A 21,174-nucleotide genomic window follows, 5' to 3' on the forward strand; every position below is an offset into this window, starting at 1 on the left:
CAGACTGCTCTGTACATTGAATTGTATTATATACTGAGAGTGCTTTGCACAGTTAATCGTTTAATACAGTCACTCAGTATTCAATTGCATTCACTATTTAAATCAATGTTAATGCACACACAACTCTTTCAAAGTAAATATTTTAATTAACACACACAGGTTAACACTCAAAAACAAATACACAGACATGGACACAGACTCAAAAACACACACATAGATCCACAGAAACAAATTAACATGCTCAAAGAGTGTAAACTATAGATTTGTCAGTGTTGACCGTAATTCGTATAATCACGTAAACAGGGGAGAGAGGGACACCTTTGCAGTGGGACAAGAGGCCCACACACTGAAAGACCATCACCATTATTCCACCTAGCTGACATGCTAAGTACACTTATGGAAGACAATCTAGAAAGTCAAGACACTTGGACCCATATCCATGATGCCTAAAAAAGGTAAAGAAACATTTGAACACAAGTCTCAAGCTTTGAACTTAAATTCTCTCTTAATGACTTGCCTCATAACGGCTCTTTTGCCCGTCTAAATGAACTATCGTGGACTAAAATTAAATGGTAATGGTGCTTGAAGTTACTCTAATTCAGAATAAACACTTGTGCTTTTCCCTGCTGTGGAAAAAAAAAAAATTAAAAAATGATATTCAATATGCAGAGTAGGAATAAGAAACGCAATATGATAGCCACAATTAAGTTTATTCTCACAATTCAAGTCATAAAAATAGAATTTAATGAAAACGATGGCAAACCTAAACACAGTACAACATTAGTTAATGTACTGTTTATAACTAAGCAGAACTTCGGAAGTATAATTTATAGATTAAAAATATCAAAATTACATTTCCAGACCAGTCTTTGAATGAATTCATTAAAATACATTTTGCATGTATGGATACATTTATATTGTACAGGTGAAGGTACACTTTGCAAAATTTAGACCCTTGACCAATTCTGTCATACCACTGGTAAAGGTTAGTTTTGTAGAGTTTAAACATAAATACAAAATCTATTCTAGAGGACAATGGTTTTATGCTGGAATAGTTACAAAAACAAATACAAAAAAAAAAAATACAGAAATGTTGCTTATACAAGCAGTCAATCCTTGTGGTGTGAAAGCTTTCGTGTTATCCCGATATAAGAACACTTGCCATTATGATATAATTGAACGGAGAAATTCTTTTAAAGCAGTTCTGTCACTTTTCACTTTTGCCTAATAGTTATTTTTTTCACAATTGCAGCTCTTTTTTTGTATGTTGAAAAAATATTTTGTTAAAAAAACAAAAATAAAGTTATATAGAGGGAAAAGTAGGGACTACTTTTGCTTCAGTATAAATCAGCAAGTTGACAAAAAGTTCAGTCCAGCTCAATTTCCTTTGTCAAGTTTGTCATTGGTTGTCAATTGTCAACTCCCTCCTCCCTACGTCATCTCATGATATCCTGGTGACTAATTTGTCTGGTGATGTCAAACGCCTCTCTGAGCGCCAAACATTACCGTACATGGTATGGGGCAGTATTTCAGACCCCACATGACCATTGCATCACCAGTGACTTCAAGGAAAGACAGAAGAGGAGTTTCAATGCTCGCCACAGGAAGTTCTAAAATAGTGGTGCCGTGAATACAGGACTGTAAAATTCAAGAACAAAAAAAAAAGAAGGTACATATGGACCATACTGTGAGGCTTATAAAGATGCAGTGCAGGGAGAAAATAAAAAGTGACAGAGCTGCTTTAAAATACAATTTCCCTTGTTAAAAAAATAAAAAAGTCCTACTTTTGAGCAGAAAAGAAAAAGAGTCCGTAAAAGTTACAAATAATGCAAAATAACATTCAAGTTTTTTGTTAGTCCAGTATGCACAGATGAATCAACAATCAATGAACTTCTAAGAAAACATCAGCTAAAATAGGAAGAATTCTGAGAAGTCAATGAAAGACTAAATCACATTATAGAAACTACAAACTTAAGTGGCTCTACTGGTCTACCAAATCATGATGTATATAATGACTTTCCTTTATTTCTCCTGTGTATATATTTGCTGTCAGATCAAAGTAATGATCTCAGCCCCAATTGAGACTTTATGTATGTATTTGCAAATTTGGTATTTACATGGTGTGCAGTAAAGTTAATACCGGGTAAAAAAGACATTAGTTTATTCAGTAAACTAATTGTGGTGAACTTAAAACTGGTTATTTTAAATTAAACGGTTTCTATTCAATTTGGGTGTAAATCTCCAGCTTTGCTCTACTTTAATTCACTACAATTTCTGTATTTAGTAAATAAAGCACACAGATATTGGGGGGTTGGGGGGATAATTTGCCTATTTTTATGTATATACATTTCAAATGTTTATATTCTCTAGTCTTCCCACATAAAGCTCATAGCAGGAGTTTAAATAACAGATGTGTATTGCAATATTAAAAAAACAAAAACCATTGATAAACCATTTTGGTTACAAGAGAAAACAGAAAAAGTGCAAGTGGAGTTTTGTGAGGCACTAAAAACATTTGAACACCATTTGTCATTTACATAAGAAAGTTTTAGGAGTGACATTTAGATTGGTTTAAGAAAAAAAAATACATGTTTGCATGTGTATATACTAGGAGATATATACACATACACATACACATACCTATATGCATACTTGAAATACACATGCTTAAAGTTAGACACTACATTTAATCAAAAATTTTCAGTACAGTCTGCAGAAGATGTTCGTGTATGGGTGAAGAAGAAAGAAAAAAAATTGCTTTTTTTAGTCATCTGTTTTCTCCAGAGGATGCCATCGTTACTGGGCAAAAAAAAATTAAATCAACCAAGGAACAGTAATACACAATGTCCACTTCCTGAGGGAGTGGAATCACTTTGGTGTTTACATCAGCATTTACTTAAAACCGCTGGATCATCGACTCTCTGGATTTTCCAACCCCAATCCATTTTACTGGAGAGAAGTAAAAAAAAAAAAAAAAAAGATTAAAAAAAAACGTAATTAAACAATGTTCTATTGTATGAGAGATCTCCAATTCAAATTAAAACTCAGAATAGATCCACATGTAACATATTTTACACTGACCGTTATTTTAGAAACTAAATTAGCATTCAAGTAAAATAAAAATAATCAGCTGTAGTGACTGAATGGCCAAGCTGCAGGTTTCACGGTGAAGTATGTGTTGACCCACTGGTATGAGAGAGAATGTAATATATCCTAAATGCGTGCCCTGCTTTGCCAATGAGCATTACCTCAACTCTTACAATTAAATTATATTATAAAAACCATAAAAGCCAAAAAGACTGCATACATTTCACACTGTCACTACACTGCAATTCCCACTTAGACTAACCACACCACTCCAAATGTTGCTGCTAAATTCAGTTAGAATACTGCACAATCAAGCAAAAGACAGCAGCATCTCTTACCACCACATAAACGCATATCTACTACACTACTCTCCCCTATTCCCTCTCACATTGTATTTGTTCTTTAACTTTTTCTTGTTTTATCTTTTTCAAAAACATTCAATCTTACATCCTTTGGAGTCTTTACTGCTCACTTCAAGCATGCAAGTAAACTTACCTGTCCCTTTGGTTTTTAGTATTACTTTAAAGGACCACTCTAGTGCCAGGAAAACATACTCGTTTTCCTGGCACTAGAGTGCCCTGAGGGTGCCCCCACCCTCAGGGACCCACTCCCAGCCGGGCTCTGGGGGAAGGAAGGGGTTAAACTTACCTCTTTCTCCAGCGCCGGGCGGGGAGCTTTCCTCCTCCTCGCGACGTCATCGGCTGAATGCGCATGCGCGTCAGGAGCCGCGCTCGCATTCAGCCGGTCGCATAGGAAAGCATTCATAATGCTTTCCTATGGACGCTTGCGTGCTCTCACTGTGATTTTCACAGTGAGAAGCACGCAAGCGCCTCTAGCGGCTGTCAATGAGACAGCCACTAGAGGCTCTGGAGGCTGGCTTAACCCTCAGTATAAACATAGCAGTTTCTCTGAAACTGCTATGTTTATAAAAAAAAAAGGGTAAAAGCTAGCTGGACCTGGCACCCAGACCACTTCATTAAGCTGAAGTGGTCTGGGTGCCTAGAGTGGTCCTTTAAAGCCGTTGACACTCCAATCTGTGTGTCTTTGCCTAATCTCACTCCTAACCTCTTGAATTGTCTCCATCTGCCTGTCGGGAATTTGTAATCTTTCAACTTAATCACTCCAAAAACAGAACCTCTAGTCTTTCCTCTGTTAAACACTATCAACCCTACCAGAAAGCCTTGCTGCCTTGGCTTTCTATTTGATTTTAACCGCTCCTTTACTCCTCACATAAAACACCAAAGCACTTAAATTCCATTTAAGAAGCATAGGTTACATCAACCATTAACACCAGATGCAGCCAAGGTGATGGTCAATGACCAAATTATGTTTAGCCTCTAATACGGCACCCTCCTTCTCATTTGCATTCCCAGATTGTCCCTTTACAATCTATACTTAATGCTGCAGCCAGACTCCTCTTTGGGTCTTCACAAACTCCCTCACATAATCTCTTCCATTACGATTTAGGGTTTCATTTAAACATTCTAGTGCAACTTAAGTTCTCTATGGTACAAGGAAGTCTTACTTTCTGAAATCATTTTAGTATATTTTCAATACACTACACATTAATAATAGAGGCAGATAGGGGGCATAAGTTATCCTTTAAAACCAGTTTGAACTCCTTACCAGCCCTGTCTTACATAGGTCTATAACTTCTATCTTCACATCAATCATGCTACAAAACTATTTCATACAGTTTGACACATTTCACCCCCCCCCCCCCCCCCAAGTTTTAGATACAGTGGCAAGTCTCTTCTCCATATGATCGCTGCTCCTTCCTGCACAAGACAAGAATATCTGAGAAGCACCTGCTGCACAAAAATCCAGTAATAACATACCAAATTGACAAACTGTCACACACCAGAAAGGTTACAGAACAGTTGGTTTAAAAAAAACAAACCACAACTTAACATGTATCTGATGTGCAACTTACATTTTAGTGAAAAGAGAGTGAATTGCAGGTCAATGATCTACAGAGAACATACATATTCTAAAATACTTACTAGAAACACCAAGCACTTCTTCTATAAACTGAACATACTTCTTTGCATTTTCAGGCAATTCTTCAAATGTTCTTGCATTAGATGTATCTGTATTCCACCCAGGAAGTGTTTTGTATTCAACCTCCACTCTGTTCAAAACTTCTTGATTTGCTGAAATTGTAAAAACGCAGAGAAAAACATTAAAACAAAGAAAACATTACTTGGTTATATTAGTTACATAGCTAAAAAGAGACATGTTCAGCCTTTCTGACATCATTTTTTGCTGTTGATCCAAAACAAGGCAAAAAATAAATAAATAAAAAACCACACCACTGTTTGAGATGCTTACAATTTTGCAATAAAATTGTCATTATTGACACCGAAATGGCAGTCAGATGTCTCCTTGAAACAAGGAGCTATTATCACACAATTCCAAAATTATATCCCTGAATATTATGCTTTTGCAAGCATTCATTAAGTTGCAGTGTAAACATCTGTACAGACTCTGATAAAACCTGATCGAGTTGAGAATTCCACATCCTTATTGTTGTCACTGTCAAAAAAACAAAAATACAAAAACAAAACTTTAATTTGCCTTAGACCAGCGGTTCCGAAACGGTGTGCACACAGGGTCGCTGCAAAATATTTTCTCGGTGCTTTGTACTGTCCCCCCTCCCGGAAAAGGTAGGCTGGGAAGGGGAGATATGAATTTTTGTAATACACACAGCTTTGCCGGGTTCACCTCCCAAGCTCGGAGCATTGCCACGATTATCACGGCATATATTTATTAATTTCCCCCCTCCATACACACACACACACACACTGCCCCCTCCATACACACACACACACACACACACACACACACACACTGCCCACTCCCCACACACTGCCCACTCCCCCCACACACACACACTGCCCCTTCCTTCCTTCCACACACACACACACACAGCCCCTCCATACATACATACATACATACATACACACATACATACACACACACACACACACACACACACACACACACACACACACTGCCCCCTCCACTGATTTAAACTAAATCTCTTTTCTTCCAGTACAAATGAGTGTCCTATGTATAGTCCAGATTCTGAATAGATTTCTAGACAATGGCTTGTATTGGCCCCAGAATATATTTGTATAATGCTATCATATCCCCCTCTAAGGTGCCGTTATTCTAAACTTCAGATATTTAAATTTGTTAACTTTTCTTCATAACTAAAATACTTTTCCTGGTTATTAATTTTGTAACCAGCTTTGCACTTAGTCCTGTGCCATACTGTCCTTCTTTAGAACAGGTGCCCAAATTTGCAAAGCATACTCAAGGTGTGGTCTTATTGATTTAGAAAGAAGCAAAATGATATTTTCATCCTGAGAATTAATGTCCCTTTTTATACATGCCAATATATTGCCTTACTGCCCTTAGCCACTGCTGATTGGCATTGCACATTCCTGCCCGGTTTGTGGTTAGCAACAATTCCCAAATCATTGTGTGTTATCCCTAATTTACTTAAGGCTTTTAATGTTTACCTCAAATGTATATTGCCGGATTTTATAATCCACAACTGCCCCAAAAAGATCATTAAATGGCAGTTATGATAGTCCGGAATTGGAGGCCAAGGATCTAAACTAGCAGACTGAAAAAAATCTATGGTATGTTACCAGTTGGGCAGAGCTAATGCTTGAAAATGCAAAACACACCAACTAAGGCATTTTTCTAAAGGTTTATACTGGGAGTCATTAAATAAGGTGTTAAAGTTCAGAAAGATAGAGGTAAGCTTAGTAACTGTACAAAACCACAACAGATTGTTTGTGTGAAACAAAATGGCAGACTATATTTCAAGATATGGAAAGATTGGATTCCTTAGCTACTATTGCCATGTTGTAAACCTTATAATGAGGCTGTACTATGCAACCCTTAAGATTTATTTAAAGGGACACTAAGCACTTAAACAACTTTGGCTTATTTAAGTGGTAATATACAGATCATACCTTTGCAGTCTCATTGCTCAATTCACCATAATTTTAGAGTTAAAAGAAACACAAACATGTATTCCTGACCCAACTGTGTTAAAACCGCCATCTTGCCCCACTAAATATAGTAAAATTATACCTTTATTCCAGTCTGCTGGTGCTGGCTCTGCCCCTGATCTGCCTCAGTTGCTGACATCAGAAGTGATTATCTCAGCCAATCACAATGCTTTTTGATAGAAAAGCACTTGATTGTCTGAGATGGTCAATTTTGATTAACTCAGCCATGGAGGCAGGCCATGTGCAGAGCAAAATGCCTCCGTGGCCAATCAGCATCTCCTCAGATGCATTGAATCAATGCATCTCTATGAGGATAGTTCAGAGTCTCCATGCAGAGGGTGTGACAATGTCCGTGCTGCACTGTGCAGCACTGCCCCAGGAAGTACCTCTAGTAGCCATCTGAAGAGTGGCCACTGGAGGTGTCCCTAGGCTGTAATGTAAACACTGTTTACTGCAAAAACCACGCAGGGACTAACTATACTCACGAGAACAATTGCATTAAGCTGCAGTTCTGGTAACTATAGTGTCCCTTTAAATCACTGTGTATGCAGCCCTATCCATATTTTCCTTCCCCCACAGACTCTCCAAGACATATCCTAAATTAAGCATACTGTGTAATAAGAGATGCTAAACAATTTAAGAATTTTCAGGATTCATGATCTAATGCTCTGTTAATTGCCTGCTAGAGTCTGCAGCACCCTAAGTGTGATTAAAGTTCATTTAATAGAGGAGATAAGAACTCCTAAAGTAAACAACAACTCTTTTTGTACTTAAGTTTTGGTAAAGGCATATTTTAAGTCAGAATACCAACATAAACTTCTCAAAAGAGGCTGTGCGGCTTACTCCACAGCTGGCCTTGCTTGATCTCAACCAATCCATTGAAAAGTATTGCAAGTCTAGTGCGCATACAAGGCAAAATGCAGCACTGTGTCAATAAGTTAGTATCTATGAGACCATCTGATGGAAGTAGCCATGTTTGAGTTTGCCATTTCTGTGAAAGCGCCCCCAGTTACTGGGTACTCAAGACACTTTAGGCACCATAATTGCTTATAGAAGTGGTTAAAGTGTCGAAAGATTGTATAAAAAGTAGAAATTCAATATATTTAAGGCTGGGCCTGAAGTTCTTGGAGGGGATTGGATCCCCTTTATAAGAGCATCCAATCCTCTCCCACTTCACAGTGGTTGGCCTGGCGAGCTGCAGGCTGATGAGACAGTCATGTTCAATACAGAACCATCTACTTCCAGTTCAAAAGGTCATCAACACAAACTGCCTAAACTCCAAACAAGTTTGTCTTGGCCTAGTGTGGCCCACGCAAGTATTTTGGCTTTACCTCACTCTAGTAAACAGCCACCTCATTAGAAGCTCATGGGGCACTGCCGCGTCCAGCCCAGCCACGGCTTCCATAACTGTTGGTTTTTCAAAAATACCGCAAGTTTGTTTGTTCACCCATTCGGATATGGCAAATTTTACTGGTAAAGCAAATTCAGCCTATTTCAATCGTACATAGCATGCCTCATTCTGCTTACTGTATTTGGCAGCGATGCCTCATTCTGCTTACTGTATTTCGCCCTCACTAGGCCATATCTACTTTTATCATATGCATTTTAGTTAATCACCCTACATTTTAATGTTTGTCTGCCCTCTGGGTGTTTAGGTACACATTACCTGTATCCTCGTGGTCCGGTCTCCTGGCTTGCTGACCACTTTTCTTCACGTTTGCCGATCGCTGACCTTCTCCTACCATGTGGTTTCCCTGTACCATCGTCTCATGGAGGTCCTGCTGCTGTCTGTTCCACGAAGGTCTGCTCTCTACTCAGTGTAAAAACAAAGAACGTTACCTGCGTCTGGCCAATGGAATAAAACTAAATAGCTTCCATTTTGTTTAAATGTACATAGGGATTTAGGCCAGAGCGCATGTAACGTTCTTTTTGTTTTTACTATGTATTTTAAGCTGTTGGATACTAAGCTACTGCTGCTGTAAGCGCAGTGCTTTATCTTTGTGTGTCTACTCAGTGTGTTTGTCTGCCTGGTGCTTCTCTGCACGCCGTCTGGTCAGGGGGTCCAGGTCCTTCCGGCTTGCCTGGTCCCCCTGCACTTGGCTGCGCCTGTCGCCTGCAGCAGGTGGTAGGTACCCATCGAGCCAGGGCAGAGCATGGAACACCGCTGGCACATCGGCTGCTGTCGCCCGCAGCTCCCTTGGTCCACTACCTGCCTTGGCTGACCTTGGCACCCCTGCTGGGATATCTACTGCTCACATGGAGCTCGTCCTGCTGGTATGGGCATGCCTCTCTCACGGTGCTCGGCCTGCTGGTATGGTGTCTGCCACTTGCGTGGTATAGGATCTGGCACTCTGTGCTCTGCCTGCTGGTCGGTTTTCCATCACCAGTCTCTGTCTATTGGTCGGACTTCTGGGGCGTTTGTCAAGTCATGCAGCCAGTATACACTTTAGTTCTGTGTGTGTGAGATAAATTCCCATATAGTGTGTTATTGTTATTTCCCCATGGTTTATTTTCTGTTTTAATACAGGAAAAAAGAAAAAACTTTCATGTAACTCACTGACATGTACCAAAAAAAAAGAAAAAAAATTGTCATGGTTTGGTTTTGCATGTTCCGGGGGCATTATGTTTTCCCATTTCACAATCTGCTTGTGTCATGGGTGCTTAGTTCTTGCACGTTACATTATTACGGTATGTCACTTACTGTACTTATAGCTGGTTGTCATTGTATTGCGGGTATGTGTGACTCAGCTGCGTGTATTTTGCCATTTCTAGTGACTCTCCGTATGGTGTAATTGCCTGTTCTGATTCTGTATTTGTTTTTACTGTCTGTTGTATGCACGTCCCTTTCACTTATTTGATGTTTTCGGCGTTGTGGTTCGCTCTCTTGCGCCTCTAACATACTCCCTGGTATGCTAGTTACTGGATCTCTGTCCCTTGACCTGGATTGCCAGATGGTTCTGCACCTTCTCTTTTCCGGGTGGGCACATTTTGTAATTATTTTGGGGGGGGGGGGGGGAGGGGGGGGTGTGTGGTGTGTGTGTGTGTGTGTGTGTGTATATATATATTTGTATGGTACACTTCTTTTTGCCCTCTTTATTACAGGCCTACTGCATTGTTGGTTCCTTCCGGCACACTACAACCGACCGGTGCTATGGACTATGATGTTTATTGCTAATTATGTGTTATCTATTACGGCAATATTGCCCCGACTACAAAAAAAAAAAAAGGAAAGAAAACAGTAATTTTACTGTTTTTCTTAGTATAGTGGCAGTACTTACAAGTGGGATGTTCCTTATGGTCTTGGACAAGAAGCTCCCCCTTCTTTGAATATTATAGCTGTGCTCCGCCTGCTGCCTCCATAAAATCTGCAAGCCAGATTCACACACCAGTAATAAAAAAGAACCAAACGGAGACTGAATAATGCAAATACATTTAATCCATATGAAAGAGGAGGGAAAGCCAGTACTGCCACTATACTAAGAAAAAAGTAATTCACGGTAAGTAAAATTACTGTTTTTCCTTTCGTATAGTGGCAGTACTTACAAGTGGGATATAGCAAGATCCCTGCAACAAAACAAAGGGTGGGGACTCAGCAGGCCACAGCTTGCAGCACCTTGCGCCCAAAAGCATCCTCAGATGATGAGAATATGTCCAGCCTATAATGCTTGATAAAGGTATGTAAGGAAGACCAAGTAGCCGCTTTGCAGATTTCTTCAGGTGATGCTGCTGCTCTTTCAGCCCAGGAGGTCGCCATAACCCAAAGGGTGGCTTATCACACCCTTTGGAGTGATAAGCCAACCTGATGGTATTTGTCAGCCATCTGGCCATAGAGGGTCCGGAGACAGCACAACCCTTGTATTTGCCTTGAAAGTAGACAAAGAGATGATCTGAGGATCTAAACCCTTGAGACTTCTGAAGGTAGATCTTCAGGGATCTTCTAACATCCAGGAGATGCCACTTTCTTTCCAGATCCGATGTAGGAGATTGACAAAAGGCCGGTAGAATAATAGGTTGGTTAATAGTAGCTCTTGAGATAACCTTAGGCAAAAAAGAAGGCCTGGGGTGAAGGACCACTTTTTTCTTGATGAAATATGGTGAACTCCGACCCAAGTGTTACAAAGTGCAACTACTGCAATACTTTATGATAAAGTGCAAAGTGTTTTTCAAAGTGCACTCAAATGTGTAATAAAATATTATACATACATATGTCCTCTCGAATTGAAATATACATAAAGGAAAAGAGAGACATAAAAAACAATAGTGTAAAACCGTTTAAAAGTATATAAATTATAGATGCCAAAAAGGTGCACTCACAAACATAGAACAGAATGAGCCTGCTCTAGCTTTAACAGCTTCTTCAGATATAGGACTGCATAGACGGAGATACTTCAAATTATTTATTGCACAGCACAGCATAGAATAGTCGCCTTCCTTCACATCCAAATTTCAAGTGCAAAAAAGTACGGTAATATGCAGCTTCAGGGTGTCGACTATTCCCTTTGTTGTATTTGCCGCTGTGGTTACCGTCTGTATCCGAAAAAACTTCCGGGGGGAGGGACTTCCTCAAATGCGTGACGTAAGGTGCGTAACTTGCATGATGACGCGTTTCGCCGTGTTCACGGCTTCATCAGATCTGCCCATCCATGTCCTATGCGTTCTTTTATACCCATCTCAATGGGTAAAATCAGGTGGCTGACATATAAAGTCCATTACCCTAATGCTGGTATCAATTAAATACATATACTGACAACCTAAAATCTTACTTTATTCTGAAAACGTCGTAATTAAAAATATCGTTATAACATTATATAAACATCTTAATAATACCTTATAAATATATTAAAAACATTGTGGATATATTAAAAACAGGAAAAAATTTAAAAAAAGGGAAAATTTTATATTATTACAAAACCCTTAATTTCCTAACGGGATATATTTAAAGAAACATACTCGAAGAGACATTTTTAAAGAGACATACTTACTTTTTTACTTTTAAAAAACAGCATGTTACCTAAACTACTCATTCTAAATAAATATATATTCATAAAAAGACAGAAATATACGTATATACTCGAGTATAAGCCGACCCGAATATAAGCCGAGGCCTCTAATTTTACCCCAAAAAACTGGGAAAACTTATTGACTCAAGTATAAGACTAGGGTGGGAAATGCAGCGGCTACTGGTAAATTTCTAAATAAAATTAGATCCTAAAAAAATATATTAATTGAATATTTATTTGCTGCGTGTGTGTGTATGAGTGCAGCGTGTGTGTGTGTATGAGTGCAGCGTGTGTGTGTGTATGAGTGCAGCGTGTGTGTGTGTATGAGTGCAGCGTGTGTGTGTATGAGTGCAGCGTGTGTGTGTATGAGTGCAGCGTGTGTGTGTATGAGTGCAGCGTGTGTGTGTGTGTATGAGTGCAGTGTGTGTGTATGAATGCAGCGTGTGTGTGTGTATGAGTGCAGCGTGTGTGTGTATGAGTGCAGCGTGTGTGTGTGTGTATGAGTGCAGCGTGTGTGTGTGTGTATGAGTGCAGCGTGTGTGTGTGTGTGTATGAGTGCAGCGTGTGTGTGTGTGTGTATGAGTGCAGCGTGTGTGTGTGTGTATGAGTGCAGCGTGTGTGTGTGTGTATGAGTGCAGCGTGTGTGTGTGTATGAGTGCAGCGTGTGTGTGTGTATGAGTGCAGCGTGTGTGTGTGTATGAGTGCAGCGTGTGTGTGTGTGTGTATGAGTGCAGCGTGTGTGTGTGTATGAGTGCAGCGTGTGTGTGTGTATGAGTGCAGCGTGTGTGTGTGTATGAGTGCAGCGTGTGTGTGTGTGTATGAGTGCAGCGTGTGTGTGTGTGTATGAGTGCAGCGTGTGTGTGTGTGTGTGTATGAGTGCAGCGTGTGTGTGTGTGTGTATGAGTGCAGCGTGTGTGTGTGTATGAGTGCAGCGTGTGTGTGTGTATGAGTGCAGCGTGTGTGTGTGTATGAGTGCAGCGTGTGTGTGTGTATGAGTGCAGCGTGTGTGTGTGTATGAGTGCAGCGTGTGTGTGTGTATGAGTGCAGCGTGTGTGTGTGTATGAGTGCAGCGTGTGTGTGTGTATGAGTGCAGCGTGTGTGTGTGTATGAGTGCAGCGTGTGTGTGTGTATGAGTGCAGCGTGTGTATGAGTGCAGTATGTGTGTGTGTGTGTGTGTGTGTGTGTGTGTGTGTTGAAGAGCCTTGGTGGGGGGTGGGCAATTTTATTATTTTTTAAAAAAAATATATTTTAATTTTTTTTATTTATTATTTCTTATTATTTAATTTAATTAACTTTTTATTTTATTATTATTCTTTTTTTTTTCGTCCCCCCTCCCTGCTTGATTCATGGCAGGGAGGGGGGCTCCTTCCCTGGTGGTCCAGCATTGGCAGTTCAGTGGGGGGAGAAGGGGGCTGTCAGAGCTGTACTTACCTTTCCTGCAGCTCTTGTCAGCTCTCTTCTCCTCCTCTGCGCCGTCCGTGCAGCTCTTCTGTCAGCTCCCAGTGTACACTGGGAGCTGACCGAGGTGCTGTACGGACGGCGCAGAGGAGAAGGGAGCTGACAGGAGCTGCAGGAAAGGTAAGTACAGCTCTGCCAGCCCCAGTCTGTATTATGGCAATGCAAATTGCCATAATACAGACTATTGACTCGAGTATAAGCCGAGTTGGGGTTTTTCAGCACAAAAAATGTGCTGAAAAACTCTGCTTATACTCGAGTATATACGGTATATCTAAAAAATAGGAAAAAAGGGGACAATATATTATGTGGAGCAATAAATTAATACCATATACCAAAATTAACTTAAAAAATTAAACAAATCAAATTCTATATTGAGCCCCCTAGGTTCTAATGTTTTTAGCCTATGGACCCATTGCATTTCTTTTTTACCTATATCAATAATATGATTTCCCCCTCTCCATGATTTCTTCACTCTCTCTATTCCCAGAAATGCTAGACCTTTAGGGTCTTTGTTATGGTATTTTTTAAAATGTGCCGAAACACTATGGTTATCATAGCCCTTAACAATATTATTTACATGCTCATACATTCTTTTGTGAAGTGGGCGAATAGTCCGCCCCACATACTGTAATCCGCATGGGCATATTAATAAATAAATTACGTTTTTGCCAAAACACGTAATGAAATCTTTAATATAAAACTCAGTATCTTTCGTATTATTTTTAAATTTACTAACCCCCTTCAGAGTAGCATTTTTGCTGCACCTACACCCTGCACATTTATTACAAGAATAAAATCCTTTTTTATTATCTAATCTAAAAACGTCTTGGGAATTTCCTTTTTAGGGTGATTAAAAGTGAGGATTCGTTTAAAATTCGGTGCTCCTCTAAATGTAATAAAAAGGTTTCTCCGGGATAATTTTACTGAGTTCATTATCTTTCTTTAAAATATGCCAGTGTTTGTTTACTATTGATTTAATTTTATTGCACTCTTGATTAAAATCAAAAACTAGGGATAATATTATTTCTCTTTCTTTATTTAGATTTCCTACTTATTTATGGTTGCTCAATAGCTGATTAGTTTCTAAGTTTGTTTCATTATAAGCTTTTTTCAGAATTTGTTGAGGATACTTCTTTTGCTTAAATCTATCTATAATTATCTTGGCTTGTTCCTCAAATTTATCCTTATCTGTACAATTCCTCCTAATTCTTTGCAGTTGGCCCTTAGGGATATTATTAAGCCAAGGAGTATAATGGCCACTATTGTACAAGACCTAATTGTTAGCATCCACTTTCTTAAAAAAGTTTTTAGTTTTAATCTCATCATTTTCTATGTATATTTCTAAATCTAAATAATTAATATTAGTCTTACTAAAAACACTGGTTAGAGTGATACCCCAGTTATTACTATTTAATTTATCTAAAAACACTTTAAGAGCTTCTTCATGTCCATCCCATATAAAAATTAAATCATCCATATATCTATAATACAGGACCAGGTTTGCCCCCCATTCAGGGCCCTCATACACATATTTTTCTTCCCAGCCTGCCATGTATAAGTTCGCATAACTGGGGGCAAACCTGGTCCCCATAGCCGTTCCTTGGCACTGTAAGTAAAAATGAGAATTGAATAAAAAGTAGTTATTATGTAAAAGCCAATTAATACTCTTAATTAAAAAGTCTACATGTTCATTTGCAAATTTCTTAGATCTGTTTAGGGAGTCTATTACTTGACAACCCTGTACATGTGGAATTGAGGTATATAACGACGATACATCACATGTTACCAATATATATGAGCTTTTCCATTTCACTTTTTTTAAAACATTGATAACATCTAGCGTATCTTTTAAATAAGAAGGTGTAGTTTTAACTAAATCTTGCAACCATGTATCTACATATTTAGAGAGATTGGCTGAAATAGAATGTATCCCTGAGACTATGGGTATTCCGGGGGGGGGGGGTCATTTTATCCTTATGAACCTTGGGTAGGGTATAGAAGACTGGCATTCTCGGAAAATCATTGTGTAAAAATTTATATTCATCCTCGTTCAGAATGCCGTCTTCTTTTCCCCTATCCAATAATTCATACAGAGATTTTTTTATTTCGTCTATAGGGTCTTTTTTCTAAAGTTTTATAAACGTTTTTATCTTGAAGTTGTCTATAACATTCCTTTATATACATCTCTGAATCTTGCACCACTATACTTCCTCCCTTTTCCGCAGACTTTATAATTATAGTTTTATTACTTCTTAATTGCTGTAAAAACAAGGAAGTGACTTAGAGCTGAAATCTGGCCTTTGAGCGTAGAGACCCCTAGGCTGGCTTCAAACCCATCCTGCAAAAAAGCAAGAATTTCCGGGACAGATGCTTTGGCAGGATCCGAACCACGAAGTGAACACCAGGTTCTGAACTTCATCCAAACCCTGAAATAGATCTTCGAAGTGGACAAACGGACAGAAGACAACAAGATGTCACATAAATGGTCTGAAAGACCATGTCCTTAAAGGATCATCCTCGCAGCAACCATGCCGTCAGGTGAAACATTTCCAGGGTTTCTACAGGAAGAGTCACATTCTCTAAAATGGTGGAAGAGTTTGGGAGAGGCCAACGTGAGATGGTCATGTTTTCCACTTCTGAAAACCAACTCCTGTTCATCGAGAAGGGCAGGACTGCTAAAATTCTTGCCTTCTCCCATCTTATCTTCTGAACAATCCGAGCGATAGGAGGGAAACATAAGCCATGTCGAAATTCCAAGGGATCGATAGACCGTCTAGGACATCTGGGTAATCTCCTGCTTGGAGAGAAGCAAATCTCTGTACTTTTCGGTTTCTCCTTGTGGCCAACAATTCTATCTCTGGCCTGCCGAAGGGGGAAACCAGCTCCAAGAAAACTTGGTTTGATAGTGCCCAGTCTGCCTGAGACCAATGACTTCTGCTGAGGTCGTCTGCAAAAACGTTTAGAGACCCTCTGATATGGGTAGCTGAGATTGCGAGAAGATTCGCTTGGGCCCAAGACATACGGTAGCAGAGATCTTGTAGAGCTTTTACCCTTGTGCCTCCTTGGTGATTTAAATAAGCCACTGTAGTGGCGTTGTCCGACTGAATACTCACGGTCTGATTGTTGATGACTGAACTGAAGGATACCAGAGCCTTCCATACTGCTTTTAACTCCCTGAAATTTGAGGAAGCGCATGCCTCTTCCCTGTTCCAAAGACCTTGATGGAACGGATAACCTAGATGGGCACCCCAACCAGTCTGGGAAGCATCTGTGGTTATCGTAATCCGCTGTTTTTGTGCAAATGATAGGCCTTTTGAAATGTTGCTTCTGTCTTTCCAACAGTTTAGTTGCTTTTTCACCACTTCGGATAGGTGAAAGGCAGAGTCTAGATCAGGCATTGGCAACATTCGGCACTCCAGATGTTTTGGACTACACCTCCCATGATGCTTTGTCAGCATAGTGGGTGTAAGAGCATTATGGGGGATGTAGTCCACAACATCTGGAGTGCCGAAGGTTGCCTATCCCTGGTCTAGATCTTCCTGTTTTTATGTCCATTGGGAAAGAATGTCCCATTGTAAAGGTTTTGATTCTGCCTTTGCCCAGGCAACTGCCGGGATTGCAGAAGTAAAGAGGCCTAGTAACCTCATAGCATCCCAGATTGAGCTTAGGTTTTTCTGCAGCTTTGATACTGCTTTTAAAATCCTCATTTGTTTCTCTATTGGTAGAAAAAGAGAGACAGGGACTGTGATTCTACCAGAAAACCCAAGAATTCTAGACTCAGTGACAGAGTCAACTTTGATTTGTTTAGGCTCAGGATCCAGCCGTGATCTTTTTTTTTTTTTTTTAAATTCTTTATTTTTGTTGTGCATTATGGGTTACAGGCAATCCTGTTATGCCACGACAGCAGTCACAGGTATATCAACGTTTACATCGCCATGACAGGTTTAATCTGCACATTTTTTTATAGAAGTATGCGTACTAGTACGTGCAATCAACGATAACAGTGAACAAGTTATTGAAATTGAAGCTTAGTAAAACGTACATATCACGGAAAAGTTAGTAGAAGAGGGACAAAGGAGAAAAACAAGGTTTGAGCATACCATCTATGTTCAAGGTTAATACGGTTATCCCTCGCTCTAATACGGTTATCCCTCCCTCTAATACGGTTATCCCTCCCTCTAATACGGTTATCCCTCCCTCTAATACGGTTATCCCTCCCTCTAATACGGTTATCCCTCCCTCTAATACGGTTATCCCTCCCTCTAATACGGTTATCCCTCCCTCTAATACGGTTATCCCTCCCTCTAATACGGTTATCCCTCCCTCTAATACGGTTATCCCTCCCTCTAATACGGTTATCCCTCCCTCTAATACGGTTATCCCTCCCTCTAATACGGTTATCCCTCCCTCTAATACGGTTATCCCTCCCTCTAATACGGTTATCCCTCCCTCTAATACGGTTATCCCTCCCTCTAATACGGTTATCCCTCCCTCTAATACGGTTATCCCTCGCTCTAATACGGTTATCCCTCGCTCTAATACGGTTATCCCTCGCTCTAATACGGTTATCCCTCGCTCTAATACGGTTATCCCTCGCTCTAATACGGTTATCCCTCGCTCTAATACGGTTATCCCTCGCTCTAATACGGTTATCCCTCGCTCTAATACGGTTATCCCTCGCTCTAATACGGTTATCCCTCGCTCTAATACGGTTATCCCTCGCTCTAATACGGTTATCCCTCGCTCTAATACGGTTATCCCTCGCTCTAATACGGTTATCCCTCGCTCTAATACGGTTATCACTCGCTCCAATACGGTTATCACTCGCTTCAATACGGTTATCACTCGCTTCAATACGGTTATCACTCGCTTCAATACTGTTATCACTCGCTTCAATACTGTTATCACTCGCTTCAATACTGTTATCACTCGCTTCAATACTGTTATCACTCGCTTTATCTATAGACATTTGTCATTTTGAGTTATTCGTCGCTTGGTAACAGTAGCTTGGGTTTAATAATTATATAGAATGCCATCGCTTTAGTATTTAAACAGTGGTTCGATTAACTAGTTGATTAACTAAAAAATATAAACATAGTGGGCGACAGAGGCATATTAAACATGGTACTTGGTTGATATGCAGGCGTGGGAGACATAGTAGGTACAGACAGGTGATGCTCCTAAAGAGAAGCTGCTCAGCTGAGACATTAGTAGGTATCAAGTCAGTAAAGATATGCATTAAGGAGGGACCTATTTGCTATCTGTGTGTTAGATGGAGTAGCTAATATAGACTATTCTAAACAACAAATAAACGTATGGAGATTTGTACTAATGCAGTGCTTATTTAATAAAAAAAACAAAAAAAAAAAACAATTAATGTGGACACAGATTAGTCAGCAATCTCGCCTGTCCGGTCTCAAGCAGGTATGTTTGTGTGCCCCCAGTATGTCAAACAGAGAAAGCAAGATCATCTCTTAAGGTGAGTTAAATTACAGTATTTAGTCCACAGTTCCGTAGGGAGCTTTATTGTAAGGTGAGTTTCTGGGCGGTGAGTTAGTACCAGCGGTTGCAGTGTCCCGCAAGGTGCCCGATGCAGAGGTTGGAGCCCAGGGCCATCTGCTGTGCAAGTAGACCTTTTCAGCCTATGCCCACCGGGTATACAGACCTGACCAGCATGGGGGTGCCCCGTCCGAGAGCTGCTCGCTTGCTTGGCGGGGTGCAGTTGTGTTGACCTGCGCAGCAGGATGGGGGTCCCCCCGAAATCCCCTCCTTGTTTGGCGGTGGATGGGCTCTCTGTTGGTGTTGATCGTCGGACAACGGCCCTGCTTCATCGTGGGCAGTGTCGCAGTGGGTGTTAGGGCGTCTTGTGTGCTGGGTTTCGCCGTGGTGGTCGGCCGTTGCTGGGAGCACAGAGTGGCAGGTAGATCTTGGGTGTCGGCGGGCCCCGTGCTGCCGCTTGAGAGTGAGAGTGTTGCTGTCTGGGAAACAAGATGCTTTGTCCAGCCTCGCCGAACCCTGTCGACACTTCCATCGAGGGGCTGCTCTGGCGACACGAGGGGGATTCCCCCGCAGGCGACGTCGGATAGCCGGGCGGATCCACGCCATCACCCCTCGCACCGCCTGACTGTACAGTTGTCTCCGGGCTTTGAGTTGCGTGTAGAGGTGAGTGCATAGCCGGTCATAGAATTCTTGCATGTGTTTTGGCGGCTGAATAAGTACACGCTGTGTGCGCTTGGGCTGTTTCTTTGCCGCCATCTTGGCTAGGCCTCGTTTGCCCGTGGATTTTGGCGCTGTGGCAGGCGGTAATGCGGCTGTACTCTCCCTCAGCGAGGACCGGGATGACCCCTGCCGGTCCAGAGGGGGGGGGTAGCAGGGCTGCAGAGTGAGCCTGTCCCGTGCCGGGAGGTCGACCATCTCCCCCGGGCCTCAGGCTGTGTTCCGATTTAGGCCTCATGGCCAGTGCAGCTTTGTCCGCGGTTCTCCGGTGCCGGTCAGGCATCAATTTGTCGCTTAGGTCGTCCTGCATTAGTTTCCGGACACCGTTTGCCGCTATCGCTAGTGGATCTGGCGTTATCGACATTTTTGGCCCCCCTGTTGCAGGAGCTAGTAGGATGTGCGACTGGCCATCTTGGCTGTCAGGCCCCGCCCCCCCCAACCGTGATCTTTTAAAACCTTCATAGCAATCTTGAGATTACCGTATTTATTCGAGTATAACGCACAATTTTTTTTACCGATTTTTAATTTAAAATTAGGGGTGCGCGTTATACTCGAATAAATATACTCCCAGGACCGCCGGGCTCATTACAAGCGTTTACTCACCTCCGTGCAGCTCCTCCAGCTTCCCAGTGTAAATCTCGCGAGACCCGCAGCCAGCTCTGACGCTCTGACGTCGTCAGAGCTGGCCGCGGGTCTTGCGAGATTTGCATTGGGAAGCTGGAGGAGCTGCACGGAGGTGAGTAAACGCTTGCTGCCCGCCCCCCCAGGACCGCCGGGCTTGTAATGAGCCCGGCGGTCGGTATTGTCGAGCACCCACTCGAATATTTATTCGAGTATAACAAGCACCCTAATTTTAGATTAAAAATCGGTATAAAATTTTATACCGATTTTTAATCGAAAATTAGGGGTGCGCGTTATACACATGTGCGCGTTATACTCGAATAAATACGGTATATTTTAGCAGTTGTTTTGATTGGGCTTTCAAGAACCAATCGTCAAGGTATGGAACAATCGAGATACCTTTCAGACGTAAAACTGCCGCTATGGGTGCCAGGATTTTCGTAAAAACTCGAGGAGCTGAGGACAGGCCAAAGGGTAGAGCCTTGTATTGGAAATGGAGAATTCTTCACCTTCTTGTTAGAACCGCAAATCTGAGAAACTTCCGGGAAGATTCTGAAACCGGCACATGGAGGAAAGCATCTTTTAAATCTAATTTTGCCATGTAATCTCCTTTTTGTAAAATGTGCGTTACAGACAGAATACTTTCCATACGGAACTTCTGGTACGGTATGCAGGTGTTGACTTTTTTTAGGTCTAGGATCGGCCGAAAGGAGCCATCTGGTTTTTGAACCAGGAACAGGTGTGAGTAAACTCCCTGAAATTCC

The 21,174-nt window shown here is 41.2% G+C and overlaps 1 protein-coding gene across 1 annotated transcript in view; it reads right to left on the reverse strand.

Moving 5' to 3' along the window:
* Positions 1–691: 691 nt before the first annotated feature.
* The window catches only part of LOC134587171 (adenylosuccinate synthetase isozyme 2), an 82,531-nt gene continuing 62,048 nt past the window's right edge, over positions 692–21,174 (reverse strand). The window contains exons 12-13 of the mRNA XM_063443359.1: positions 5,091–5,240; positions 692–2,949 (exon numbers count right to left, since the gene is read on the reverse strand). Of these exons, the coding sequence (XP_063299429.1) occupies positions 2,897–2,949; positions 5,091–5,240 (203 nt within the window). The 3' untranslated portion in view covers positions 692–2,896. The remainder of the gene's footprint in view (positions 2,950–5,090; positions 5,241–21,174) is intronic.

Source organism: Pelobates fuscus, chromosome 2, assembly GCF_036172605.1.
Source record: "Pelobates fuscus isolate aPelFus1 chromosome 2, aPelFus1.pri, whole genome shotgun sequence".
In the NCBI taxonomy this organism is placed as follows: Eukaryota; Metazoa; Chordata; class Amphibia; order Anura; family Pelobatidae; genus Pelobates; species Pelobates fuscus.